This window comes from Prosopis cineraria, unplaced genomic scaffold, assembly GCF_029017545.1.
Source record: "Prosopis cineraria cultivar Desert tree isolate PC_DT_omini unplaced genomic scaffold, ASM2901754v1 PC6, whole genome shotgun sequence".
Classification (NCBI taxonomy): domain Eukaryota; kingdom Viridiplantae; phylum Streptophyta; class Magnoliopsida; order Fabales; family Fabaceae; genus Prosopis; species Prosopis cineraria.
In genome coordinates this window covers 29197293-29222962 of record NW_026555337.1, presented here as the reverse complement: position 1 = coordinate 29222962, position 25670 = coordinate 29197293, and the positions used below count along the sequence as shown (strand labels likewise).

Genomic DNA, 25670 nt, shown 5'->3' with positions numbered 1-25670 from the left:
TTATATTTGTTTTTTAGGGTACTCTCTCTCTTTCTCTCTTTCTCTTTATATATATATATATATATATGCTTATGTAATTGATTATCTAGTTTGATGAATACTAATAAGAGCGACCCGACTGTCATCTCTTTCGTTATCTAACAAACTCAATTTTTTATATAAATTATATATTCATTTAACAAGTGACAATAAATAATTAACAAGTATTTTTGAGGAGTTAACAAGTAAAGTTATATAATTAACAAGTAATTTAGTTGTTTTCTTGAAAAAACAGTTAAACAAGTCTTGTTATGATGTTAACAAGTCAAGCTATCCAATTAACAAGTATTGTTACATAATTAACAAGTAAAGTTACATAATTAACAAGCAATGCAATTCAGTTGAAGGAGTTATGGATTTGACAAGTGAATTCAAATAATTAACAAGTCCTATTAAATTATTAACAACTACAATTATGCGATTAATAAGTAATTTAGCTTTGTTGCGAGAATTACGGACTTAACAAGGAGAGTTAAGTAATTGACAAGTTTTGTTAAGGTATTGACAAGTATAGTTATGTGATTAACAAGTAATTTAGTTCTATTGCAGGAGTCGCGGGGTTAACAAGGAAAGTTAAGTAATTAACAAGTCTTGTTAAGGTATTAACAAGTAAAGTTACGCAATTAACAAGTAACGTAATAATCAAGTGGTTTGGGAGAAAAGTTTATTATATATTTAAGTTTATGTTTTATATGATTGAATAGGTTAAGTGGTTTGGTGGTCTAAAATTTTTTGGTGAACCAAGAGGTCTTGGGTTCTACACCTACCTTGGCCACCTCTGAAGAAATTAATTCTCCATAATTCTTTAACTATCACCGATGGTGGTCCAGCCGGTGGCTGGAGCTCTAACGATGGTGGTCTAGTTGGCAACCAGAGCTTTAGCAATAGAGGTCCAATGGTTACCATCGCTGGTGAGGCTCTAGTTACCGGCGATGGTTCTCCATCGACGGCGGATGGTGTTTTTTTTTTAATATTTAAACTAAGGGTATTTTGATCTTTTCTATATTCAACTTATTTTCAGTTAGTCCGTGAGGACTAAACTAAGGTTTTGGAATTTTTTGAAACCCACTAGAAGATAAGTTGCTACCTAGGTCCTTAAATGAAATTCTCCCTAAAGAAAACATCTATCACGTTTCTATCCTGATAATATGGACACATTTTCTATTTCATCTAGGTAACTTTTGGTAATATCGAAATTAATTAGCCAAACATAAAAGTATAACATTATTTCATGGCATTAAATATGTTCACATTCAATGCATTTTGGCATATGAATATTGCTTGGATGGCTATTATTCATTCATATTTATATTCAGAGATTAATATGAATTAATTTCATAATTAATTAGATCCTCTAAAAAGTAAATGTTTTTTGTCATTATCTTGTGGGAGATTCAAATAGTGGGTGAATGTTATTTCTGCGTTTGTATTGGTATAAGGGAAAATGTAGAACACAGTTAAGAAGCTTGGGCAAAATATAGCATACAAACAACCAAGAAGAAAGGGATCGTATATGTTAAATGCTACATATTGATTCCTAGCTATAAATCTCAAAATTAATATCTAGGATTATGCTAAAATCAATTGAGGGTATAGAGTGGAAAGATGGGAAAAAATGTAGGACATAAATTAATTAAGGGTTAAAGGGCCTAGAAGTGTTAGTGGTAGTGGTAGAGACAAGCCTAATTTTAGTGATGAAAATGGTGGCAAAATGGGTCAAGACCTACAACTATTTCATGTTAGCAGATAATGAAAAAAATGATGGTGGTATGATAGAAGGGCAATTGTACTTTTGAAAAAATTGTTTAAGGCCTTCAATATATGATACCCAACACTCTTCAAAAAAAGTTTTGGGACAAAAATGGACACTAACCCATTAATTAAAATCCATTTTATTGGCATGTGTGAGTTATGTAATTTCATTTTGGGATAATATAACTTTTAATCCGTCATTCAATTATCAATTTTGTCCATGAACATTAATACTTGATACAACTCACTGCAAAAGTTAAAATTTACCTATTATTTTATAAAAAGATAAGAAATAGCATCAGATATATAATATCAATAGTAAGAGGATTCTATACTTATCATGATTTATTTAGATAATATGAACCCAAGATGTAAAAAATTATATCTAGGGCTAAAAGGTTTCACAAATTTTGAAATTAAAATAAATGTAATATAAGTATACAGTATAAAAAAGTTGTTTTACTTAATGCATGAAAAGGAAAAGGATAAAAAAAGAAAAGAAAAGAAGAGGAAGTAATCAATCAAAATCTAAAAAAAAAATACATGAAAAGAAAACAGAACTCTTCACATTACTACAAAATAAACTTACAGGAGCGCTTTTTTTTTTAATCTTAGGGAGCGCTTCAAAAGCGCTCCCATATTGAGCACTCCAAAATGTACAGGAGCGCTTAAAAAAAGCGCTCCTGTATGTACGCTATACAGGAGCGCTTTTCTAAAAGCGCTCCCGTAAGAAAGCTCCGGGTTGTATGGGAGCGCTCTCTCTAGGAGCGCTCCTGTATGATGCATACAGGAGCGCTCTCTACAAGAGCGCTCCCATATGTTACCAGAGCGCTCCCGTATGCTGACAACTTACCGGAGCGCTCTCTTAAGGAGCGCTCCGGTAAGTTACTTTACAGGAGCGCTCTTTAAATGAGCGCTCCCGTATATTATATTTAATTTTTTTTAAATCAAATTTTTCAAATTTCTCCTTTTACATATCTTTAACAATGGCAAATCATAATATCAAAAACTAATTTAAAAATAATATCAACATAAAAATTTATATACAAGAAAAGAATTTGAAACTGATACAACAATTTCAATTTTCTAACTAACCTAGTTTAATTTCTAACAAGCCTAACAAATGAAACTATTGTTATTTTTTTAACATTGAAATCTAACTTCCTATCACAAACAGCCAATAATATATTCTGACCATTCTTCAACTAAATCTTCTATTTGCTCCATAGTAAAATGCGAATATCTTGCTCCAACAAAATACTACACAAGATATGAAAGCAATATATAAGTAATTAACATTATATTAACTTAATTTCAAAACTTTTGACTTATATTTTCAGGAATGATCAACTCTTGTTGTGTGATTACTTCTCTCATAAACTTTATAACATAGTATCCACACTCCCAACCTTGTAATTGTGTAGGTACCTATAAAACAATAAAAGATGTTATTATCAAAATATGGTAGAAATAAATTCTAATTTAATTTAAAATACTTCAGTGATGAAGTTATATAAATGATATAAGTATTTGCTGTCGAAAATCCAGCAGAGTCTCCCCTATAACTTGGAAGTTCCAGAATTTTCCAAAAATTCTACATCAATCCAGAACAACATATTCAGAATAAAAAACATAAAATATCAATCAAACAATCATTTAGATATGTACCAACTTTTTTTATTAAGAAAATAATACAAAAATTCTGCAATTTTGTATAGGCGTCTAAATCTTGGTATGATTGGAAAATACCACAATACCTTCACTGGGCTACATCCATTTCTTTTGTACCGTGATGCATCACATTTTGGACACTTATCTAAGGTTGAATACTCTTTCTGAAAGAGGACACAATCATTTGGACATGCATGTATCTTCTTATAGCTCATCCCAATAGAACAGGGCACTTTTTTAGCTTCGTAAGTATTAGGTGGAAGCTCGTTGTACTCAGGTAACATTTCATATAAGAGTTCAAGCAAATCCGTGAAACTCTTATCGCTCCATCCATTCGCTGCTTTTAGGTTGTATAGTTTCAAAATAACTGATAGTTTTGTGAATTTTTTACAACCGGGGTATAATGGTTTATCAGCATCACTCTTCAATCTCTCAAACATCTCAGGACAGTCCTAAGATCCTCTTCAATCACATCAATCATTTCATCAAGACGGTCAACATCATATATCCCACTATCACGATCAAATGTTGAGTAGCTCGCATTATCCCTCCAATCACTTGCATTATTCCTTGTCTCCCCATGCATGGTCCAACAAGTATAAGTTGGATCAATCCCATTACATATTAAATGATCTTTCAATTCTATTGGCTTTACTCTTTTTCCATAGCAACATTTCAAACAAGGACATATGACTCCACGGGGGTCTTGATCACGACAAAATGCAAATTCAATGAATTCATCCACACCATCCCAATATTCTCTAGATAGTCGATTAGCCGACATCCACTTACGATCCATATCACTAATATGATTACCAAAATTCAATAAATAAAAGACTTAGATTTCTATAAAAAAATTCAACAGCAACTTCCTTAAAAGAACAACCTCCCAAATGATCAAACAATCAAATTCCACAACACAATACATTTAAACTAAAAAAATCAATTCATCCAAATAAAAATTTAGCAGTACAATGCATCTAAATTCTGTCAATCAATTGTAATTTAATTAATAACAATAATCTCTCTTAAAAGTATATTTCATAAATAAAATAAAAATGTTCAAGTAGATTCCTCAACTTTAATCTAAATTATCAACTACAATATAAATTATCAACTACTCCATAATTTTAATATAAATAACTTCAATTCATATATTATCTATAATATTGATTATTAAAAAAATATTTGAAATCTATTCTCAAATATATAAATTAATTATTAAAAAAAATACCTTCAAAGGTCTTCACGGCAGAAAATGGCAGTATTCACGGCAGCAGCGACGTCGCTTCCTCCACTGTACAGCAGCGACACAGATCTGCAACAGCAATGCAGATCTGGAACAGAGATGTAGATTTGGAACAGTGATTCAGATCTGGAACAGTAGACAACAAACAGCAGACAGTAAATAGCAGAGCTAGAAGGATGGTAGTGGCGGCAGATCGGTGAAAACGGCGACGCAGCATAGCGCAGGAATGGCGACGGACGGTGACGCAGCGCTGGAGACGGCGACGCAGTGCAGGAGACGGCGACTCGACAGCGACGTAATGTGGAACAGCGACGCAGTGCGAAACGTGAAACGGCGACAGAACGCGGAACGGCGATGCAGTGCGGAACGGCAACGTAGCGCGGGATCTGCGACGGACGGTGACGGACGGCGAGCAGCACAGGAGACGCGACGGAGAAAAGAATGGTTTGAAAGAAAGAGAGAGAGGTTTGAAAGAAACTGAATGGAGAAAAGAAACAGATGGGAAAATATAAGAGGTTAGAAGACTCTTTCGAAGCACTCCGAAAGATCGCTCTTCCGGAGCGCTCTTTAATGAGCGCTCTAGAAGAGTCATCTAGAGCGCTCTGGAAGAGTCGTTCTGGAGCACTCCTCCATGAGCGCTCCGGAAGAGCCGAGCTCTCTTCCGGAGCTCTCTTCCGGAGCGCTCTTTAATCAGCGCTCCAAAGAGCTCATCTTCGAGAGCGCTCTGGAACAACGCTCTGCCAAGGTCCATAAGCAATCTTCCGGAGCGCTTAAGTACAAGCGCTCCTGAAGGTATTTTTAAATTTTTTATAACATTTATATATATCAATTAGGAGCGTTATCTTATTGATAAGCCTGACATACAAGAGCGCTTATTTAGAAAAGCGCTCCGGTAAATTCCGCATTCACATTTTAGAGCGCTTATTTAAAAAGCGCTCCTAAAGACCCGCTCCTAAAGATATATTCTATAGTAGTGTCAACTGTAGGAAACGGAAAATCTTATCACATATTCAATGTGTATTCATATACATCCAATTGAAGTATGCATTTATTCCCTAATGGTTTGTGCATTGTATATAAGTTTCATCTAAAATGTGAGTCTTTTAGTAATTATATCACATACGTCTCTTTTGTTTTTTGTTTTTTCCTTTGTCTAGTTCTTAATTTCATCCATACTTACTTTTAGTGAGATAGATTCTCATGAGATGATGAGAGGTAAAAAAAAAAAAAACAGAACTAGGTAGGGGAAAAAGAAGAGGAAAAACTGGAAACTTCGAATATGTAAATTTTATTGAAACCACAAAAATGATATACACTTTTTCATCTTAAAAGATGACAAGTGGTAAATAGAAAGAGAATTACTATTTGCACATTCTACCAACCCCTAGAATTTGAATAATTTGAAAATCACCTTAATTACTGTGGGAAGAGTGAGCATTCTACTAACCCCTGTAATATAATACTTTTTTAGGTTTGAAAGAATTAATTACATTTACACAAATAATTGCATATTTAAATAGTGCATTGCATTGTTTTTTTTTTTTTGCCAATTAAATAGTGCATTGCATAGAGTTTAAGAAATGAACTACATATTTATGTGTTATAAATTGTATGATTATTAGAGTTTTAATATTATCAGTAGAAGATTATATATATTAGTTGGCTCAACAAAGAATATTATATTAATTTTATGTATTTATTTTCAATGATGAAGTACATTTTATTCCTTGATCATCATTAATATAATGGTACACAAATAAATAATATTCCTTTTAAAATATACCAACTTTTGTAAATATTTTTTGAATAAAATCACTTGAAATAGTTTTATAGTTTCACAAAATAAAAGCATCTTATTAAAAACTAAATCATCATCAAATTTTGATACAGTAACATTTATAAACAAATGATAGTTCTATGGCATTTAACTCATAATTCAAGTGATATAATTCGTATTATCAAATGCTTGCTACATTTATAAGAATGGTAATTCTTGTGTCATCTTTTTTTCCCGAAATATTAATCAAATCATAACAAGGATAACAGATCAAGTAACAATAATTTAAATAACATATTTATTGATCCACTAAATTCTCTATTAAACTAATTAACATTTACTTCTATTCTTGTAAGTTTTTCTTTAGAATTATTTTATAGTACTCTTAATGCTAAAACATGTTTCAGTTACAAAAATTATAAAATTAAACAGAATATATTTAGAAAACAAATAACATAACCAAAATGTGAAAAAACCACTAGAAAATCATGGAAAGTAAAGAAAATTAATAATTAAAAAAATCATACTATTTGCTTAAGAAAGTAAGAAAAGAATAAAAATAAATGATAATTATACAAGCAACAACGGGCATTTTGCAGTTTGACATACATGCACAAATCCCTAATATTGAGCCCAATTAGGGTGGGACGATATTGTTAAAATCCTGGCTTATAAAATGAAATCTCACATATCCAAAACAACAGAAAGAATAAATCAAAGAAATTGAGGCAGAGGGATTTAGAGAGAGTGTAGGCATTGAATTAAAGAGGGGTCAATGAGATAAAGTATTGTTAGAAAGGCTCCCAAGTGATTAGTAGAGAAAATAAAGTCGATATTTCTCCCAATCTCTCTTTATCTCATTTGTGAGTTTTTATCCTCTGTTAAGTTTCTTTTGTTTTTTGTTTTTTGGTATGGTAGTTTAATCACTCATCAATTTTTATCAAGTTTTTTTTTTTTGGCCTCAGATGTGATTTATTCAAATTTGAAAATAGGAAAGGGAAGGAGGTCATAATTGCTAGAAATATAAATGATGTGCGATAATCACTTCATGGCTATTTCTTGAGGCTAAAAAACATATATTCTATCATTTATTTGATTATTTTTATGTGTTTGACGTTTATATCTTCTTTTCTTCCTTAGATGTGTTTCTTGGGCTAACTTGAGAGATATTATTTTAAGAGCTATCATTTTTAGTACTCTACTCCTCAATTTTTAACTCAATTTTATTTTCAGTTGTGTGCTAGCCATTGAATGCCCACACAATTTTTTTTTTGCCAATTCATTCAAACTAAGACTGATTTCAAATGCATCTTTTTTTTTTTAACATTTTGAATGCATTTTGTTCTATCTTGAATTGAACAGGTGTAAAAAATATGTGTGATGGCATTTTTATAAATAAGTTGAAGTTTCAGAAGACTTTTTACCTCACTTCTAATTATAACTAGTGTAAAAATTATTGGTGGCATTTTTGTAAATAAGTTAAATTTTTGTTAAACTTTCTACCCCGATTATATTTTAACAAGTGTATAAATAAATTTGCCCTAATTTTTCAATTAGGGCTTTGCCTTTCTTTAGTTTTAGATTGATCTCTCTCGGCAGCATCATTGATCTCACTTTATGTCCAATCAGGATCTTGTACGATCTTGTCATCATGTTCAATCTCGATCACACCACTAGTTTTTCTTGTTCGCCTTTGTGGTCAATCTCAACTTTGCCAATGGTGATTGACGAAAGAGAGATCTGAGGAAGCAAAACGAAGAGGAGGAACAAGATAACCAAATTTGTGAATAAGATGCTCGGAAACTATATGACCATCTATAACCAAAAAGGTTTTAGGATCCCTATCTTAGTATATCTTCCAATTCCTTATTATAATTTTTTTTATCATGTCATTAACTTCTTCACATATTCTATGGGGATTCTAGTTAATCTTTTGGTGGCACGGTTGGAGTGGTGATTGGGAAGCATCTGGCTAAAATATATAGGGAGGAGTATCCATCTTGACTGAGGATTAATATAGGAAAAAGGTAACTCAATATCTCCTCCTTCTCTAGCTTGGTTTTCGCTTTCTTTTATTTTTTGGCCCAAAAACTAGTATGGACTTTGAACGTGGTATTTCTAAGAGAACTAGATTTCACAAACCAAGACATCCTTCTTTCTACAATGCTTGGTTAGAAGATTTACAAAGAGGGGCTTGAGTACTAATTTTTTTTCTTGCTTTCCACCCCTTCGATATCTCTTTATATTCTTTAATAGTCTCTCTATTTCCCCCTATTTTAGGTAATTTATGGAAGTGAAAGCGCTTACTTCTGTTATTATGTTATTTGCTCTTGTTTCGTACTGTCTCTCTTTCTGGAGAAAACCAAGGTATTTCACGATTTGTTGCTTTTCATTTCAATCCTTGAGGCTTCTCATGGAAGTTAAATTTTATTATAAGAAGTGCATTGATTCGATTAACACTTGAACATTGATGGTTTATGAACTATAACAATTCATTATTCGAATCCTTGAGTACATGATTCTCATCAAGATTTATTAGATTTGGATTATTATATTCACTATTACTGTTCATGGTGCTTTAACTTTTTGCCGCCCCTCCTTCCAATTTTTTACCTTTTGAAATTATTTGTGAAATCAAGTGGCTTGAATCTTTTTGAGGTAGGACTTACATGCTCTAGAGTTGTGGTCTTGCAATTTTCTGAGAATAAATGATAAATAAAAGGGAGAATGTTGTCAATGGCCTTAGTTCATTGTCAATAGACCTTATAATAATTAATTTTCTTGTGTAAGACCTATATATAATTCTCCCCTAAATAACATTAGTCATGTAATCACTTCTCCGCATGTATATGAATTCCAACCCCTATAAGCTTAATTATTAAGCCCTTTTCTTTTAAATAAAATCAGTCCCCAAAAAGAAAAGTCTAAAATGTTTCATAAAAATTAAACAAACAAGTGAATCACCATGTGTGATTGCTTCATTGGTCTTTATATATATATATATATATATAAGGTATTTCTGTAAGAAGAGTAAATAATAGAAATTTTTAAAATAAATTGTTTTGAAATTCTCAGACACATACAAAATGTATAAATTATTATATGCTTAAATTTATTTTATATGCATTTTCCCTTGTCATTTAGTGTTTAATTTGTTGTTAATTCCAAATTGGATGATATTCATGTCCAGTTTAATGACTTTGATTTTTCCATCTTACAATTTGTTAGTCTCAAAAAAGAAATGTGATGGAGCTTTCTCATGTCAAAGTTATAGAGTAGCACTTTGATCCGTATTTCTTTGATTGACATCTCTAATCATCAGGGATGACTTCTCCCATCCCTTTCCACGTAATCCTTGGCTTCGAATGTAGTATTTGGAAGTTAATTTGTGGAAATTATCATTATGCTACCCTTCTCTGTTTCCTTCAGTTATAAGAGCAATGTATCTTTTATTCTTGTTCCATGTATTACGCTTTTGAAGCTTTAAGTTTCTTTGTATTTCAGCAATCTTCATGGTCAAGTTATGTGTGGTGGTGAAGATGGTGATATATGGAGTGTTTTGATATGCAAGAAAGATCTTGAATTGGTAGAATTGTTGCTACTAGACCAACTGTGGTTGAACAGGTAGCAGTTTCTCTCTTTTATTATCGCCCATGCAAGTTCAAAGAAAGATGAATGTTCCAAGATACAATAAAATACTTTGTTTTATAATTTCAAATGTGCTGATAAAAAGTGTTTATAAGTCAAATATTGTGTTTGTGCTGATGAGGTTCAAGTTTGCCTTCCCACCAAAATTCATCAATTCTTAGACTTTCATACATATAGATTGTTGCATGAATCAACATGATTCTTCTAAGTTTCCTATGATTTTCATTTCTTTGTTTATTTTGACATTGCCATTATTAATTCCTAATTTCTTTTTGCAATCACATCTTTGATGATGTTCTTCAATAAAATAATCTAAATTGTGGAAAAATGATATGTGATGCTAACATATTGTCATCAAATCAACCTGAAAATAACAACAATCTAGATGATGAAAACTTTGGCCTTGAAGTTTTGAATAGGAATAAATTATCATAATCTATGATTTCTTTCCAAGAAGTTACAAGTATTGAGAGTTTCAGCATTATGGTTAATGGCTGGTTGTTTGACTCAAAACTACTCACTTCAATGCCAAGCACTATGAACTCTATTGTAGTCAAATAATGCCTCATTATGAGAACCTTTTGAACATCAAAACTGTCAATTCATTGTTGCAGTCATTTGTGAGACCATTAATATTACTAATGCCATTAATGCTTGCAAGATCACGAACCCTTTAGTAAATTTTAGTGTGTGGTATAAAAGATTGAAAGGCCTTGAATGGCTCGGCTTGAATATTCATTTCTTGCATGATGGGTTAGAACAACTCAGAGGTTATGAATGAGCATTGCTAGTGCCTAGGTGAGCCTTGTTCATGAGACAAGAGCCATTCTAACCTATCAAGAATGAATTGAACATTCATGTTAAGCCATTCAAGACCTTTCAAACTTTAATTCCACACCAAAATTTACTGAAGGGGTTGTGATCTATTAGGCTTTAATGGCATCAATAATATTAACGGTGTCACAAATGATTCCAACAACTGATTGATGATTTGATGTTCAATAATATTCTCATAAGAAAACATTCTATGACTACAATAGAGTTCATAGTAAATTTGCCTTGAGTTGGTTAGGTAGTTTTGAGTCAAGTCAAGTACCAAACCATTAACCACAATGCTGAAATTCTCAATACTTGTGACTTCTAGGAAAGTGATAAGAGATTCTAATAATCTATTCCCATTCAAAATTTAAAGGCTAACATTTTCATCATCTAGATAGTTGTTATTTTCATGTTGATTTGATGATGGTATGCTAGCATCACATATCATTTTTCCAACATTTGGATTACTTTTTTGAGGAACATCTTCAAAATGAGATTGCAAAATGAAATTAGGAATCAAATATAGGAATGTCAAAATAAACAAAGAAATGAGAATCATAGGAAACTTTGAATCGTGTTGATTCATGCAACCATCTAAATGTAGATGTTTGAGAATTGATGATCTTTGGTAGGAAAGCAAATTTGAACCTCACTAACACAAACATGATATTTGACTTTTAAAGAGTACTTTTCATCATCACATTTGGAATTATAAAATAAAGCATATTATTGTATCCATTAATATTCATCTTTCTTAAACTTGTTTAGGGAACAACAAAAGAGAGAAACCACTACCTAGTCAACATCACTACTTGGTCGTACTTGATCGTTGTCCAGCCGTCATCGTCCATGCCTTCTAGGCCAATCAACGCTCGTAGTCATTGTTATCATACCATTATTGTTCAGCCTTCAGCGACTCCAGATCTGTTCTTGTTGCAACTTCAATTCAAGCCCGTCATCCCTGTGTAAGGATGACTACTTCTCGTTCAGATTGCATATTCACATAGGAGTCTCATCAATCATCTTCGAGTCCCATCTTTGCTATGGTTTGAAAGTTCTTTAAGGATGCAAAAAAGGTACCTTTTACGTATATGGAAACAATTAAAGTATTTGCCCCAGATACTCTGAATTGAATCATTCATATCATTTTCTCTTTATGATTATATGAGCGTAACTCACCGGATTTAACATAAAATTCCTAGAGCTCAAATTTTCAATCATTTTGTTCTTGGAATTAGACTCATTGATTTAGTTTTCTTCTCGCACAGGATTTCATCTTTCGAATTAGATGTATACAAAAAGAATAACTTAAATTGCAACAAGCTTCTTCGCTTAAAAAATAGATCTAGCATCAGAAACTCTGAATGAAATCAATCGTATCCTAATAAGTTAATACTTTTCCATGGGTGAGAATCACGTATTAGTTGTTTGATGAAATGCCTGGCACAAAATTTGTTTTATCGTTGCTCTTTCTTTTTGAGTTCAACGGTTTGATACATAGGGCTTCATCTAGAGAAATTAATATATGAAGAAAATAGGAGCAAGGAAAGATGATCAGTACTTCTAGAAACAACTGCTTTCTCGCATTGATGAGAATGGTTTGCAAGCTGCTCTACTTTTGAATTTTGTGATTCTTGATTCAGTCTATGCTTTCTCATATCAACACAATTTAATCTTCTTTTTGGTTTGATTTTTAAGGTGAAATTTTCTTTCCTTTTCTTCCTACTGCTCCACGGTGCTAATTTTATTTTATTTTTTTCCTTTGAAAGTTGACTTGAATTTTTTTATTATTGAAAAACTATAATCATGACCAATATTAAATTACTAATAAAAAAAAAAGTAAATATCTTCATGTACATGGTATGGAGGAAATTTTAATTTATAAGAAAAAATTCTATGTATATTTGTATCTAATATGAAATGAATGCAACTTTGAAGAAGATTTGCTCATGCATTTTCTTTCTCGTAGATTGATGTATATAGTATGTGCAAGATGGAGATAGGAATGACGGCACGTATAACCATATACTTGCCTGAGAACTACAAAACAAGTTTTAAATTTTAATAATTTTTTTTCTAAACTTAGAAATATGATAATCCATATTCAGGTTTTTTGAGTTAGATCGTTTGCTGGTAAATGGAAGCGTCAAATTTGTAGCAAACAACTATTTTAATATTACATGATTGAGGTTTTTTTGCCATACATATTTGGAGAAGCCGCAGGCACAACCCCTTTACCAAAGTTCTTTCACTTTTTCTTTTTCTTTTTCTTGGCTTTTGCATTTATTCTAGTTAATCAAGCTAATTTCAATTTATCAGATTGCTTTGATGAACTGTGGTCCTTGCTATCATGTGATCGTTTCTCATCATCAATTTATTATCTACATATCATAACAATTTGTGAAACAATTAAAGTAATATCTTGAGCACCGTTTACAATTTTAAAAGTTATGTGATTTGACACACTAGCTAGCTTTTTTGCATGTGAGCAACTAAATTTTGAGTTGTGCAAATTATCTTAATCTTTATATTTTATATTAATATTGATATTTTAATAATTAAGTTGTACTTTTGTTAGAGTCATGATATTCACAATTCACAAGTCATAAATAACGTAGGCTTTCTCAAATTTTATATAAATCTTAAAATTGTAGTGATTTGAACATGATGCTAACCACAATTTGTACTTGATTTCCTGCAGATAAATTCTCAAGAAGCTCTAACTCATTGATATGGAAGCTAGGTTGATACATGATTTATAGAATAAGTACTTGACTTCCTTGAACTGATTTTACTGTGAAAGTCTTGCATGCAAGAAATAAGCTCTAACTCCTTATTTAGGAACAAAACCTTGGGATTCTTTCCCATATTGTGCTTTGTGCATAAAAAGAGAACAAGAATGTTGAGTTTCACTTGTAGACATCTTGATGTAAAACAAGAAGGGGCAAGGGGAACAAAGAGAAGAGAGGTAAAGCGAAAAGAGGGGAAAGGTTGAAACTCTTTGAAACTCTTATTCAATAATACTCAAAAGCTGAATACAAATAAAAAACCTGGCTTTATTTATAAAGCTCTAAAAATAATAAAATAATAATAATTTAAATTCAAATCTCAAATCCTAAATCTAAATATAATCTTAAATATACTGATATCTAAGATAACAATAAAATAAATAACCAAAGGTAATCTAATGGATCAATATCCTTATTTAAATATCTCAATTAGATAACTTTAATATCCTAAATTAAACCTAATTATATTTTATCTCATATTACACCATTTCTCCCCAGCTTGAAGAACTCGACTCCTGATGAGTTAAAATTAAGGCATAAATCTAGGAAGGGAAGGATGGGATAAATTTTAGCGAAGTGCTCAAATATGGAAACCCTTTCCAACAGGTGAGATATTGAAAAAAAAAAAACCAAGCTCTAACAAGAGCAAGCAACTTGATATAGGTGAGTCTAGAAATCCCTTCCAACAAGTTAGGTAGCAAAAGAACAAACTCTAGCAAGGGTGAGTAGTTTGACCATACAAAATCTTTGAAAAACCTTTCCAACAAATAAAGTATTGTTGGATTTGACCATTAAGCAATGGAGTGACCTTAGAAAATTGATCCTTGCTATAAACAATTTGAGAAGGAGCCACTTGTACTTGTTTATAGCGGGAACTTGATTATTGTTTAGAGAATCTACTACTAGCAAGGAAGGAACTTCTGCCATTGTTGGATCGCTTGATGCTTGTTCTTCCATTTGTTTCCTCAACGGATTGATCATCCTCTTAATCTCATATGTTGCCTTTTTAGCTTCACCACAATCCCTCCTAAGCTTGTTAAAATAACAATTCTATTCTTGCTGAAAGCGATCCAGTTTACTATAATTTGGTCTATGTTCTCCTGAAAGTCAACAAGTACTATTCTCATATTGATAAACATAATCATGTTGATAACTATTAAGATGCTTATATTGTCATTGCTCAATGTACTCATGTCAGTATCGATCTTCGTACTCATATCGCTTATGATTAGCATACTCCAACTGGAGATAGCGACGCTCATAATTGTCAAAATAAGTATGCTCATATTATTGATGGCTTGTGTACTCATATCGTTACTCTTCATAACCATACTAATGGCTTTCTTGCCAATAAGTTTCTTGTAATGGATAGGCATATTGTTGTTGATATTCATTATATGTGTACCGTTGAGCATAATCCTTTCGCTGTTGAGCATATTGTGGTAGATTGGCATATTCATACTGATAATCTAAATGTGTGTATATGTTGTAGCTCATTTTGGCAACTAAGCATCATAACCCACAAAAATTCCTTTTCTTCTTTCTTTTTCCTTTTCTCTTTTTTTTTTGGAATACAAAAATTTAGATTGATAAAAAATGAAAAATTGCTCAAAATGCCACAAACATATGAAGAAATTGCAAAGCTTCAAGATCTAATAGTGAACAAATTTGTAAAAGGTGATGAAAGCACTCCAGTCAGTAATGTTGAATAGTGAGTTCGTTATACCTTGCTTGGACCTTCGAATTTTAATGAAAAAGTTATACTTTCTAAATAAGATTGGCAACAAAAGTGTGATGGGAACCTAGTTCTAGTACCAAATTGATGTAAAACGAGAATGGAAAGGGGAACAAAGAGAAGAGAGATAAAGAGAAAGGAGGAGGAGAGAGAGAAAAGAAGGGGGAAAGTTGAAACTCTCTGAAACTCTTATTCAATAATACTCAAAAGCTAAATACAAATGAAAAACTTGGCCCTATTTATAGAGCTTTAAAAATAATAAAATAATAAAAATTCAAATTCAAATTCTAAATTCTAAATCTAAATATAATCTTAAAGATACTAATATCTAAGATAACAATAAAATAAATAATCAAAGGTAATATATTGAATCAATATCCTTATTTAAATATCTTTATTAGATAACTCTAATATTCTAAATTAAATCTAATTATATTTTATCTCATGTTACACCACACCCATTTCTTATTTCTTTACTATTGTGCTTTGATTCATTGTCAAATAGCTTAGAAGTCAGTGGACTTATATATTTGTTTGCAGAAGTTATATATGTGTATCAGGACGCAACTTGAAGGAGGAAGTAGGATGAATGAAACCATTTGAATAAAACTAACCATTTATTAGTGTAATTAAAAGATAACAAATGGTAAATAGAAAGAAAATTAAATAGAAACCCACCTCAATTACTGTGTGTGGAGTGACCATTTTACAAGGCCCTGGAATTAAATACACCTTTTCGGCCTGAATGTGTTAAATATATATAAACAAAAGAATCGCATATTATATTAAACTAGTGCATTGTATTGTAGAGGTTAAGCAATGGACCGCATGCATATAGATATATATATTTTGGTTAATGAACCGCATCCATATTTATTAGTCACAAATAGTAAGATTATTAGAGTTTTTATAGTTTTATCTATATCCTGAAAAACAAGATCATGTTTATTATATTTAATATAATAAGTAATTATATTGTTGCAATAATGCCAAATTTTATTAATATTTTTAATTTTAATTTTTGATATGGTAACATTTATTCATGATAGTTCTATGGCATCCAACTCATAATTCATATGATATAATTCATATAATCTAATGCTTGTCACATTTATGAGAATATAAATTATCCCGTTAAGTTTTTTCGAAACATAAATAGCATATATCCATTGTACCGCTAAATTCTCTATCAAACTAACCAACCACTTAAAACATTAAAGTAGTAATTTTTCTATAATGAATTTGTAGCTTTTTTAAAATTCTAAAACAGGTTTGAGTAACAAAGTTTATTTAAAAATTAAACAAAATATATTTAGAACACAAAAAAAAACCAAAAAGTGAAAAGCTACTAGAAAATCATGAGAAGGAAAATAAAATTAAAATAAATGAAAAGGATGTTCATAAAACCAAACTATTTGAGTAAGGAAGTGAGTAAATAATTAAAAAAAATCAATTGGCAATTATAGAAGTGAAAAAACGAGTATTTTGCAGCGTGACATTTATGCAGGCAATTTTTAATATTTTGCCCAATAGGGGTGGGACCAAATTTTTATGACTTGATATGAAATTTGTGTGACTAGCTATTGAGCTTTTTGTATCATGATTCAGCTAGCAATCAACAAAATTATGCGTTTGTAAGTATGCTATACACAATGCTATATTGATAATATATTCCAAGGATTGATTAAGTTTCCAATCAATAAAATTGTGCTTGTTTATTTTTTTTTCAAACTTCAGTAATGATGGCATGTTGTAGGGTCCTTCTAATTGTGTTTCAAAATAATTATCAAACTCATTTGAGAAAGAGAATTTTGTATTGATTATGTATAAAGATTTTCAAAGGTATATTAAATAATGTCTTTTCATTTCTAGTAAATAACAATCCTTTAATTTGTAATCTCTACCATTCTTTTGGATTTTTTTTTAGAATGTTGATATTTGTCATGTTGATTTTCTTTTGTTCCTTGGGTAAAAGTGCAAATTTAGCTATGAAATATTTTCCAATGTGCACTAGATAGCTTACACTATTGAGTAGTACAAAATAAATTATCAACTATTTAAAATAAAGTGCCTAGCATCTACCATTAATTTTGACCAAACGGATGTTAATTTCTTTATGGGGTCTATGCAAATTTCACTGCACCTTTTCCCTCTCTCCAGATCTCATCTTCTCTCTCTAACCCTCTCTCCAAATCTCATCATTCCAATTGAAGATTGTGGGTACCATTTGACTACAAATTAAATTCCCCAGTTGAAAGATTAGGAAACCAAATGTGAATCACAGAACAAAAACCAAATGTAACATAGGGACCAGACTAGTAATGGGTTTCACAACCTTTCAAAAAATAGACGAAAAAAGGAAAACTCAATGAGATGAAGATTATATTCCAAGAAGAAGAAAAGACCAGAAATGAAATAGTCTAAAAGTTAGGATGAATTACAAAGGATTGCCATTAAAGTAATGGAGAATTGGGAATTAGAGTACTGGCCATATAGAATAACCTATGAATAAATCGAATCAACAACAAAAGGATTCTCCAAAGCAAATGTGATCGAAATTGGCGGAAGAGAGTTGGTGAAGAACAATTGAGAAAATATTATGGAGTTGACAAGAAAGAGATTTTGTGTGCAAGAGAATTTCCACTAGAGCAGTGGGTGCTGATGAAGCAAGCGGTAACAATGATGAGGATGGACATGCCATTGGGGCAGTGAAACGCAAAGGAGTGGCAGACTGGAGAAAGTACTTCTCTTAGGAGGCTTCAGTGTCGTATAAAGAGGAGGAGAGAAAGTTGTGGTGGGTATGGAAATGGTGGGGAGGATTGTCGGAAAGAAGAGGATAGTTGAGGGTAAAGGGGAAGACAAGGATGAGAGCGATGACGAGAGTAGTAGGCCAAGAAGCCATAGATGGATTGAGGGAGAGTGGCAGGCAGAGAAGATGAGATTGTTAAATGAGTGCGTTGCCACAATAAAAATAAATAATGGACGTTTGTTCATATTAGACGGAGGATGCTGGATACTAAGTTGAAATAGTTGATAATTTATTTTGGACCATCCTATAATATGAATCACCCAATGCTCCTTGAAAAATAGTATATAACTAAATTTACACCTTTACCTTTGTTCTTTTTAGTTATTTCAATTTTTTAGACCCTTATAAAATGAATCTCAGTGAAAGTTTTAGTAAATGCACCTTTTGTCTAATATTGTCAAGTCTATTTTCATTCACAATAAACAAAATGAAACTCAGTGAAAGATTTGGTTAAATATATAATAAAAAAATAGAATTTTTGTCTGTGATTTTGGGCAAAAGAATTAGGCAGAATGGTTTAATAAACAAATGATGAAAGTAAATATTTTTTGTCTCTTTCTTGTCAGAGATTCAAATAGTGGATGAATATTATTTCTGCATTTGTATTGGTATAAGGGAAGATGAAGAACACAATTAGGAAGCCTGGCCAAATATAGGATACAAACAACCAAGAAGAAAGGGATCCACATTAATATATGTTAAATGCTGCATATTGATTCCTAGCTATAAATCTCAAAATAATTCTCTAGGATTATGCTCAAAAATTGAGGGTAGAGAGTGGAATGATTTAAAAAATTGTAGGATATAAATTAATTAAGGGTTAAAGGCGTTGGAAGTGTCAGCAGTAGTAGTAGGAATAGGCCTGATTTTAGCGGCGAAAATGGTGGCAAAATGGGTCAAAATGCCTTATTGTCACTATGTATGAGACCTGCAACTATTTCATGTCAGTAGTAATGAAAAAGATGGTTGATAATTTGATGCAAGGGTGATTGAAAAAATTGCTTATGGCCTTTAGTATAAGATATCCAGCACTCTTCAAAAAAAGTTTAGCGACAAAAATGGACATCAGCCCGTTAATTAAAAACATTTTATTGGCATGTGTGAGTTATGTAATTTCATTTTGAAATAATATATCTTTTAATCCCTAAACTTTCATTCAATTATTGATTAGTCCATGAACATTTACTTGATACAACTCATTCCAAAATTTAAAATTTCCCTTTTATTTTATAAAACAATAACAAATAGCATCAGATATATTATATTAATACTAAGAGGATTCTATACTTATCATGATTTAATTAAATAATATGAACCTAAGATGTAAAAAATTGTATCTAGTGCTAAAAGGTATCACTGATTAAGTTACAACAAATTCTGAAATTAAAATATATGTGATATAGGTATACAGCATAAAAAAGTTGTTTTAATTGATGCATTGAAAGGAAAAGGATAAAAAAGAAAAGAAAAGAAAAGAGGAAGTGATTAATAAAAATATAAAAAAATTTACATGAAAAGAAAATAGAACTCTTCAACTATAGGAAACGGAAAATCTTGTCACATATCCAATGTATACATCCAATTGAAGTATGCATTTATTTCCTAATGATTTGTGCATTGTGTATAAAATTCACCCAAAACTTGAGTCTTTTAGTAATTATACCACATACCTTTCATTCTTTTGTTTTTTGTTTTCCTTTTTTTAGTTCTTAATTTCATCCACACTTGCTTTTAGTGAGATTCTCATGAGATGATGAGAGGTAAACAAAACAAAACCAAGTGGGGGCAAAAGAAGATGAAAAATGGAAACTTTGAATATATAAATTTTATTGAAACCACAAAAATGATATATACATTTTCATCTTAAAATATGACAAGAGTAAATAGAAAGAGAATTACTATTTATGGAGTGAGCGTTCTACCAATCCCTAAAGTTTGAATAATTAGAAAATCACCTTAATCACTATGGGCACAGTGAGCATTCTACCAAACCCTACAATTTAATATTTTTGTCTTGAAAGAATTAAATACATTTAAACAAAGAATTGCATATTTAAATAGTGCATTGCATAGAATTTAAGAAATGAACCACATATCTATGAGTCAAAAATTGTATGCCTATTAGAGTTTTTATATTTATTGTAGAAGATTATATATATTAGTAGGCCCAACAAATAATATTATATTAATTATATTTATTTTCAATGATGAAGTACATTTTATTTCGTAATCATCATTAATATAATGATGCACAAATAAATACTATTGCTTTAAAAATATACCAAATTTTGTAAATATTTGTAATAAAATCAATTAAATTAATTATATAGCTTCACAATATAAAAACATCTTATTAAAAAGTAGATCATCAACAAATTTTGATACAGTAACATTTATAAACAAATGATAGTTCTATGGCATTCAACTCATAATTCAAGTGATATGATTCGTATAATCTAATGCTTGCTACATTTATAAGAATGAAAATTCTTGTGTTATCTTTTTCTCAAAACATTAATCAAATCATAACAAGGATAACAAATTAGGTAACAATAATTTAAATTACATATTCGGTGAACCGCTAGATTCTCTGTTAAACTAATCAACACTTACTTCTATTCTTTCTAGTTTGAGTTAAAAAAATAAAATTAAACAGAGTATATTTATCACACAAATAACGTAACCAAAGAGTGAAAAACTAATAGAAAATCATGAGAATGAAAAGAAAAATAATAAATAGAAAGGATGGTTAGAAGTCAAAATATTCGCTTATGAAAGAAATGAAAGAATAAAACATAAATGGTAATTATATAAGCAATAATGGGCATTTTGCAATTTGACATATATGCACGCAATCCCTAATATTGAGCCTGTTTAGGGTGGGACGATTTGTTAAAATCTTGGTTTATAAATACAACTGTCACATACCCAGAATGAAATAATCAAAGAAATTGAGGGAGAGAGATTTAGAGTGAGTCTATGCATTTAATTAAAGAGAGGGTCAATGAGATGAAGTATTGTTAGAAAGACTCCCTAGTGATTAGTAGAGAAACAAAAGTTGGTGGAATTGGGAAAATTTCCCAACATCTCTCTTCTCATTTGTGAGTTTTTCCCTCTGTTAAGTTTATATTTTTTAGGGGCAATGGCATTAAGGGCCCTAAAAATAAAATTTATTTCACTTAGGGCCTAAATGAATCTGAAATTTCTCTGCAGGCCTTAAGGCCTCAAGTGCAATTTTTTTTCAGAGTGAAAATACTTTTTTGCCCTTAATGGACAAGAATGAAATCCAACGTAGAGAAAGAATGACAAACGCGGGGAAGGGTATTCAGCTGGAGAATGGGAAGGTTTCTGAACTCTAATGGAGAGGAATAACTTTCAAGGTGCGTAGACTTTAAAATCTCTCCATTTTAAGCAGTGCTTTGATGATTTAATGGTCTGAGGTGGAGGTTTCCTGGTTTCTGACGGTGTTGTAGAAGAAATGAGCTACAATTTTTACTGTTTTTGCTGTAGAAATGAGAGGCATCCATTATTGTTGCATAAATCATTTAAGGGTAGAAATAATTTAAGGTTTTCCATTACTGCATGTGAGTTACTGGTGAAGTGGTGACAAAGATGATCTTCACTCATTTCATATGTAGTGGTTCATTTAATGGAAGCATTTGAGGGGGGTTTTACATGAGATAGTAGAGTGCATATGAGATGGATTTTTTATTGTACAAAGTTAAATGTGATATTGTTGAAATTGGAATTTTTTTTGTGATTCTACTGCTAATATAAGGTAAAGGTTGCTGAACCATTTTGGCCGTGAAAGTTTTAGAGTGGGTTAGTTGTTGCACAATGATGATGGTTGACTTATTTATATTGGAGTTTTACATGTAAACTGAATGAAATATGATCCAATATGAAAAAAATATTTCACCAAAAATTTTGGAGTATTTATTGTGCAAAAATGAACTTTGAGCTGTTTTTTTTTGGGCATTGAGATATGCATTATGTTAAGCGTAGTCTAATAATAAATTGGAATCACATGACGTTCAGGTGAGACTATATGAACTTCATGTTGTACATAGTGGATATTATGTTGTGCCTTGTTTGCTTACCTTGATCATTCCTTTTGTTAAGCCTAGCTTAATGATAAATTGGAATAACATGGACTTTCATGTGAGAATAAATGAACCTTATATTGTGCATAGTGGATATTGTGTTATACATGATTTGCCTACTTGTGCAATTTATTAAGGAAGCCTAAGCTACTAATATAAGCTAAAGGTTATTGAATGATTAAGTTGGTTCAAGTAAGAATATATGAACTCTATGTTGTGCATAGTAGATATTATGTTGTGCCATATTTATCTAACTTGAGCATTCCATTGAAGCTTAGCTTAATGATAAACTTAAATAACATGAACTTTTAGGTGAGAATATATATACAATATCTATGGTTGACCTGTTAATATTGAATTTTGACATGTGAATTGAATACAATAGCACTCCTAATGTAAAGAAAATTTGCTGTCAAAGACATTAGAGTATCTGTTGTGTGAAAATGAACTTTGAGTTGTTTATGTTGAACTTTGTGTTGTGTAAAATAAAAGTTGGGCTTCTGTATGTGAACATTTATGTAGATTAATTTCTTCTTTGCAGGTTAATATAAGAGATAGAAAGTAGTTCAAGAGAAAAATTATTTTGTTTCTTCCACTATGGCGGTGAATTTGTGAGGAGTGCTGATAGTGATATGAAGTATGAGGGTGGAAATGTAATTGCAAGAACCATAACAAAATGAATGAAATATACAGAGCTAAGATCATTTATATCTTCAGAAGTTTGCCATGGTGATAATGGAAATGACGTAAAGTTCACTGTTGAGATTGATTTAAGCACATGCATAGATCTCCTTGATGATGTTAGAGTTGAATAATTGTTTGAATACAATGGAAGAACTGCTCATGTGTATGTTGTTAGACGGGTTGTACTTGAAGATGATCCTGAAGAGTAAGTACTGACATTCATGTCATTTGGGTCAAAAATGCATTGTCAAGAACATTGGATTATATAATGTGCAAACATGAATATTTACTTGTTTATATTAAATAGTTAGTCGTTTAAAATATAATTTATTAATACAAAGCACTAATAATGTGGTAACTTTTATAAATGCAGGATAGACCAGTTTTTACCATTTTCATATGGAAGTTCGTGATCTCCAGAGCATTAGGATATTGATTTGGAAGGCTTCAGCTTACACAACTCTAGAAGAGGCATTCCAACAGAAAGTGGAGAAGATAATTTAGCTATCCAATGCATTTCTACCCCTATTCCAGAGATAAATGCTAGCAAGTGGAAGGATTTGCTTATTGGATTAGGACAAACATTTACTCATGCTGTGGCATTTAAGAAGGCATTATACAAGTATAGCCTAGCGCACAAGTTCGGATATAAATTTTTGAAGAACAAACCAGGTCAAGTTATTGTGAAGTGTGCAATTGAGGGATGTCCATGGTATATTGAAGCATACAAGTTTGGTGGAAAAGATAATAGTTTCTTATGTATAAGAACTTTTAAGGATCAACATCTTCATTTTGCACAAGATAATCTTGATGTTGCCCATAAAAGTGTATCAACACTAACGTCATCCATAATAATTGATGAGTTGAGGGCTTCCATAAGCAAGTCTCCTAATGATATTAGACGAGACATCTATAGGGAGTATGGTTTGAAACTTAGTTATTATCAAGCATATAGAGGTAAGGAGAAAGCTTTGGCTGAAATATATGGTCAATCGGATGAATCATATATGTTAATTCCTTGGATATGTCAAAGGCTAATTGAAAGTGATCCGACCACAGTTGCAAAATGGATAGTTGGGCCGTGCAATAGATTTCAATGTTTATTCGTTGCATATGGATGTAGCATAAAAGGTTTCATGGAAGGTGCTCGACCCATTCTATATATAGATGGGTCTTTCTTGAGTGGACCATATAAGGGAACTCTACTATCAGCATGTGTATATAATGTAGATAATAAGATGTTTCCTGTGGCATATGCCATAGTAGGTGGTGAGATAGTTGAGGAGTGGTCATGGTTTCTTCAAAATATTAAGAACATAATAGAATCGCGAGAGATAGCACTAGTGTCTAACAGACATAATTCAATCATTAGGGCTATACAAGCAATATATGGTTATGACAGGCATGCTTTTTGTTACCGTCAAGTGAAAGAAAATTTTGGGTTAGAGTTTTTAAAAGTCACAAGAGGTAAGAGAAAGAATGGAGTGACAAAAGATGCAGCATTCAAGCTCCTGGATGCAATAGCTTATGCAAGACTCCCTAGTAAGTTCAATATTGCAATGTCAAATATGATGAATTTTTGTCTAGATTTATTACAATGGCTTGAAACACACAATGACATAGATAGATGGGCACTTACCAAGTTTCCCCATAGGAGGTGGGATAACATAACAACTAACATTGCTGAGTCCTTTAATTCTTGGGTTGTTAAGGAAAGGAAATATAATATTGTTGTTTTTATGTATAAGCATAGGGAGAAATTAGCAAAGAAGCTGCATAACAGCAAAGTGGCACTAGAAAAATGGACAAATAGTGTTGGAGTAAATGTGGAAACAAAGCTAAAGGAAAATGTGTTAAGAGGTGATACATTGCAAGCTGATTTTTATGCACTGAACTCTGTTAGGGTGAAAACATTAAATGTAGATGTGCGAGTAAATCTTGAATTACGTGAATGCTCTTGCATGGCATGGCAGATGTCTGGACTACCATGTCCTCGTGTATGTTCTGCCATAAAGCTTTCACATGGAAATATATATCAATATGTTGAGGAATGGTATCATTTAAGTTGTCAAGAAAAAATCTATGGTAGTAATATGATCCCGATTAAGACTTTTGATATTCCAAAGCCTGATACAACAACATTAATAAATAACTTATCACAAACTTTCTTGCAGCCGCCTTTAACCAGCCATCCTCCTGGGAGGCTAAGAACAAGGAGGATAGAGTCTCAATTCCAATATAAAAAGATTTATCATTGTTCAAGATGTGGGGAGGCTGGACACAGTCGCAAGACATGCAAGAATCCTAACCCATCATAACAAGTAGTTACATTATACTTCTTTAGTGTGCATAAGTAGCTATAATTATGTATATGAAAGCATTCTCAATTAATATTTTTTTGGGTAATTGGGAATGACATATATTTTTTGTTTGTATATAGAGAAGCAATTGTTAGATGTTTTGCATACAGTGGATAACTTTTTATGTATGTCAAACTTGAAATATGATATCAAATTTCATGTGGCTAATACCAACATGAAAATGCCAACATGAAATTTCATGTATGGACTTTTCATTGTCCATCCACGGACAGTG

The 25670-nt window shown here is 31.4% G+C and overlaps 1 protein-coding gene and 1 long non-coding RNA gene across 2 annotated transcripts; both read left to right on the top strand.

Moving 5' to 3' along the window:
• Positions 1–8070: 8070 nt before the first annotated feature.
• LOC129314580 (uncharacterized) lies at positions 8071–13980 on the top strand. Its single transcript, XR_008594180.1, has 4 exons — positions 8071–8317; positions 8414–8515; positions 9993–12031; positions 13657–13980. It is a non-coding gene; the product is annotated as an uncharacterized LOC129314580 (long non-coding RNA).
• A 4305-nt stretch (positions 13981–18285) lies between these two features.
• Positions 18286–25393, top strand: LOC129314046 (uncharacterized). Its single transcript, XM_054957425.1, has 3 exons — positions 18286–18431; positions 23227–23280; positions 23527–25393. Exons 1-3 carry the CDS (start codon positions 18286–18288, stop codon positions 25391–25393), a joined length of 2067 nt encoding a protein of 688 aa, XP_054813400.1.
• Positions 25394–25670: the final 277 nt, after the last annotated feature.

Excerpts from the sequence above, each read along its gene's own strand:
- LOC129314046 (XM_054957425.1), top strand. The coding sequence starts at position 18,286 with ATGGTGGGGAGGATTGTCGGAAAGAAGAGGATAGTTGAGGGTAAAGGG. Across the intron at positions 18,432-23,226 it reads AAGATGAGATTGTTAAATGA|AACTGCTCATGTGTATGTTG; the intron begins GTGCGTTGCCAC and ends ATACAATGGAAG. Across the intron at positions 23,281-23,526 it reads CTTGAAGATGATCCTGAAGA|CTTACACAACTCTAGAAGAG; the intron begins GTAAGTACTGAC and ends GGAAGGCTTCAG.